Source organism: Sinocyclocheilus grahami, unplaced genomic scaffold, assembly GCF_001515645.1.
Source record: "Sinocyclocheilus grahami isolate Dianchi unplaced genomic scaffold, SAMN03320097.WGS_v1.1 scaffold504.1, whole genome shotgun sequence".
NCBI lineage: Eukaryota > Metazoa > Chordata > Actinopteri > Cypriniformes > Cyprinidae > Sinocyclocheilus > Sinocyclocheilus grahami.
In genome coordinates, this window is record NW_015505683.1 from 449,701 (window position 1) to 453,679 (window position 3,979).

Sequence of the window (3,979 nt, forward strand, 5' to 3'; positions counted from 1 at the left end):
TAATTTTAATAATTCAATTCAGAGCACATTGTTTTTTACCAAATGTGTATAATCCCATACGCAATATTAGCAATCTAAAAAAAAAAAAAAACGCACCTCGAAAAGAATACAGTTGTTTGATCGTCAATACCTTCAGCAGATCAGTGTCATCGCGAGTGTTGCTTTAATTCCCCAGTGTTTATAAGAATTATGAGCCACTCAAATAAGTTCCGCGTGCAAATCAGTTCATTTCCCCAGTGCTGGGCAGCTGTAAAATCGCGTAGACAGGTTGTCACACTACAGTGAATGGATTCTAATGCTAAACATTTAACATACAATCCTCCAAACAGTGCAAAAGCGGCCCTGGCCAATGCACTAACCACATGCGCCAACGAGGAGGAGCCTGGGACGCCAATCAAAGCATCAACTTCAAATTGTATCTGAGAGATCAGCCCAGGACCTAGGGGCAGAGACATCAGTTGGAGCTCAATTGTTGATCTGATCACATCCGACGGACTTGCTGCAAAAGAGAAGCTGAGATTTAAAGACGAGCGTTTCCCCCCATTCTCACTCTGTGCTGCTCGAGAGAGAGAAACTCTTTCACTTCTTGCGTTGGTGGGCTATTTGCTTTTTGCCTCGTTTTGGCTTGCGACGTGGCGAAGGAGATGTCTTTCCCCCAGCTGGGTTACCCGCAGTATTTAAGTGCCTCCCAGGCGGTGTACGGAGGCGATCGGCCGGGGGTGCTGACTCCGTCGTCCCGCGGAGGGAGCGTTGAGATCGGGGGAAGCGCGTCGGCGGCCGCCGCTGCCGTGTCCTCGGTGCTGGGCATGTACCCTTACGCACACAACTACAGCGCCTTTCTGCCTTACACCAGCGCCGATCTGGCTCTCTTCTCCCAGATGGTAAGAAAAGCAGATGCACTTTCGACTTCTGTTTTTGTCCTTTATTGCTTTTATTCTAAGTTAATCGGAGAAAGTGCCGCACATGCTTGGTTAGTGCTTGCACTGTGCATGGGAAGTTTCTCCGCAGATTTTAACATTCAGACTAGGCTATCTTAAAATGCATTATGGATTTGGAACGCATGAAATTCATAATACCTGCAATTTGTTTTCGACCGCCATTTCACAGCGTAAGAAAAGTTTTATCGGGACTCGGGTTTGGAGTTGAAGAACAGTGGCTCGGGTTTTTCGTGATAAGACTCCTGTGTCAAATTTCTACTTTTTTTAAACATGCTATAATTCTAGTTAAGCTTCATTTTACATTTAATAATGCATTTAAATTGTTTCGATCGAGAATTGTTGATGCTCGCGCAGGAAAACAATGCAAAACGAATTATTGTTTGAAACGGTCCTGCTGGCTCAGAAACTGCTTTACACTTTATTAGGCGACCTCATGCTTTCTCTAAATTATAAAAATAGCAATGGTTATAAAAGGGGCAAAATAGTTGTTGTTGAAATGTGATACTTAACAGTAGGAACCCCCCCCCCCCCTCAAAAAAAATGAGACAAATATTGAAAGTGAGATTTATTAATAAGCTGTGCCATTCGCTAACCTATAATACATTAATTTCAAATTGCGTGCATGAATCTCCTTTGCACGGAAAATGTATTAAAATTATATAAATATAATTTAATTCTTAGGGGGAAAGAAGCGAAATACTTTTCACAGTTATGCTTTTTCGATGGCCAGGCTATCTATCATTGTAGTATATTTACGTCTTTGTTGTATAACGTTATATAAATAAAAATAATAGCACTGGTAATAGGCTAAGGCCTGTAGGTCGCGAGCGAGCCTTACATTAAACATACACTTAATTATACACACATCCGACTCGAAATAATGCGATCACGTTGACCATCCTTCCCCCCCCCCCTAATTTTTCAGAATGTCATTCTAATTAAGTTTGGGATAATATGCAGGCTATTCTGTGCGTTATCACTATCTGTGGCCTAGCTTTTTTACATAACAATACTGGTCAAAGGTCAAAACAAACGTTAGTTATAAAATATCGGCGAGGAACACAATATTACAAGCAGAAAAAAAAAACCCGTCAAGTTTTCTGGAGGAGACCAGATTGAAATAAAAAGAGATTATTGATAATTTAGCAAGAGAAAGTGAAAGCTCGATATGGAGTTTTGGCACAGCGTATTCCCGAATTCATTTGTGCGCGTTGTAGTGTGTAACAAATGCCGTGTGGATGATTTTTTCTTGCTTTTTTCTTGTGGATCTCATTGTAGGGCTCTCAGTACGATTTAAAAGACAGCCCTGGCGTGCACCCCGCCAGCTTCGGTGCCCACTCGAGCCCGGCCTTCTACCCCTACGGCCAGTTCCAGTACGGAGACCCAAACAGGCCGAAGAACGCGACGCGGGAGAGCACCAGCACTCTGAAGGCCTGGCTCAACGAGCACAGGAAGAACCCCTATCCCACCAAAGGCGAGAAGATCATGCTGGCCATCATCACCAAGATGACCCTCACGCAGGTGTCCACCTGGTTCGCCAACGCCAGAAGAAGACTCAAGAAGGAGAACAAGGTGACATGGGGCAGGAGTAAAGAGGACGAAGAATGCAACCTTTTTGGGAGCGACAACGAGGGGGACGCCGAGAAAAACGAAGACGAGGAGGAAATCGATCTGGAGAGCATAGACATCGACAAGATCGACGACAACGACGGGGATCAGAGCAACGAGGAGGACGAGGACAAGCGCGGGGAGCTCGAGGCCTTCGAGAAACCCGGCAGCAAAGAGCCGTCGGACGGAAACAGCAACACCACCAGGGTTCTGTCGCCGGGTCGCCAGGGAGGTTGTCCAGTTCCGGCTAGCAATAAGCCCAAGATATGGTCGTTAGCAGAAACCGCGACCAGTCCCGATAGCTCGCAGAAACCCACGTCACCCTCGGTTCCCGCGACCCACCCGGCCTTCCTGCCGAGCCACGGACTGTACACGTGCCAGATCGGGAAGTTCCACAACTGGACCAATGGCGCGTTTCTGGGCCAGAACTCCCTGCTGAACGTGCGGTCGTTCCTGGGCGTCAATCAGCATCACCACCACAGTCACCCGGTGCACCCCCAGCAGCAGCAGCCCTCGTCGGGGGTGTCGTCGATGGCAGCCGAGAACAGCGAGAATGCGCCAGAGGACCTGAGTCCAAAACACATAGGTATGCGCGAATCCCACCAGGCCTGTGTGTGCACAACACACGTGACCCACACATGTCGCTAGTATTATTATTATTATGATTATTATTGCTGTTGTTATGTTTTCCCTCAATGTCTTGGCATATATATATAACACACAATAACATAAAAACAAATCTGTAGCCTACAATAAATGCTGCGCAAAATTCCATTTCCAGTCAATCTAATTCCAGCGTTGTGTCTTGTTTTTAAATCTCAGATCGGGGAAGCGTCCTCAGAAATGAATCACCAACGCAACCTTTAAAGTCATCCTTTCGTCCTCTCCACGACAGGTACATTTGCATTATATTCTTCTTTTTTTTGTTCTCATTATTAGTATTATTATTAGCGGCAGCAGCTTGCTATCATCACACGAGATGAAACGCGTGAACGGCTGTTTTTTAAAACCGCTTATCGGAGAAAGACTCTTGGGATAAAGCTATTTCCAGCAGACAGGCAGAGAGAAATCTGCGCTTAGCGCTTATAATAAATAGTTGTGCTTTTCCTGGTGACAAAAGGCCACGATTCCCCTCCCCACACACACTCTGTGTCTCTCAGGAGAATAACTACTTATCAAGCCACCGAGGCTGTGTGCTTTTCCTAAAGACCCTTGGGGAAACTGAACCTCGGGGGAGCAGTCTTGCTCAAACTTTCCCCTTTTAAGTGCCACAATTTCAGCAGGCCCTTTGAGGGTTTTGGTGACTTGACTTATGGTTATTATTTATTGCCTGCGTAAAAGACGCGCCAGTGGATGTGCCATATTGTATTGAAAGTCTTAGATCGAAAAAAAGCTTTTGTAAATGTTTATGTGGATGGGAAATAATTCATTGC

At 45.6% G+C, this 3,979-nt stretch overlaps 1 protein-coding gene across 1 annotated transcript; it reads left to right on the forward strand.

Annotated features, from left to right (window-relative positions):
* Positions 1-446: 446 nt before the first annotated feature.
* Positions 447-3,884, forward strand: LOC107554507 (iroquois-class homeodomain protein irx-1-like). Its single transcript, XM_016237027.1, has 4 exons — positions 447-881; positions 2,217-3,132; positions 3,369-3,441; positions 3,830-3,884. The coding sequence occupies exons 1-4, from the start codon at positions 645-647 to the stop codon at positions 3,882-3,884; spliced, it is 1,281 nt and encodes a 426-aa protein (XP_016092513.1). The 5' UTR covers positions 447-644.
* Positions 3,885-3,979: the final 95 nt, after the last annotated feature.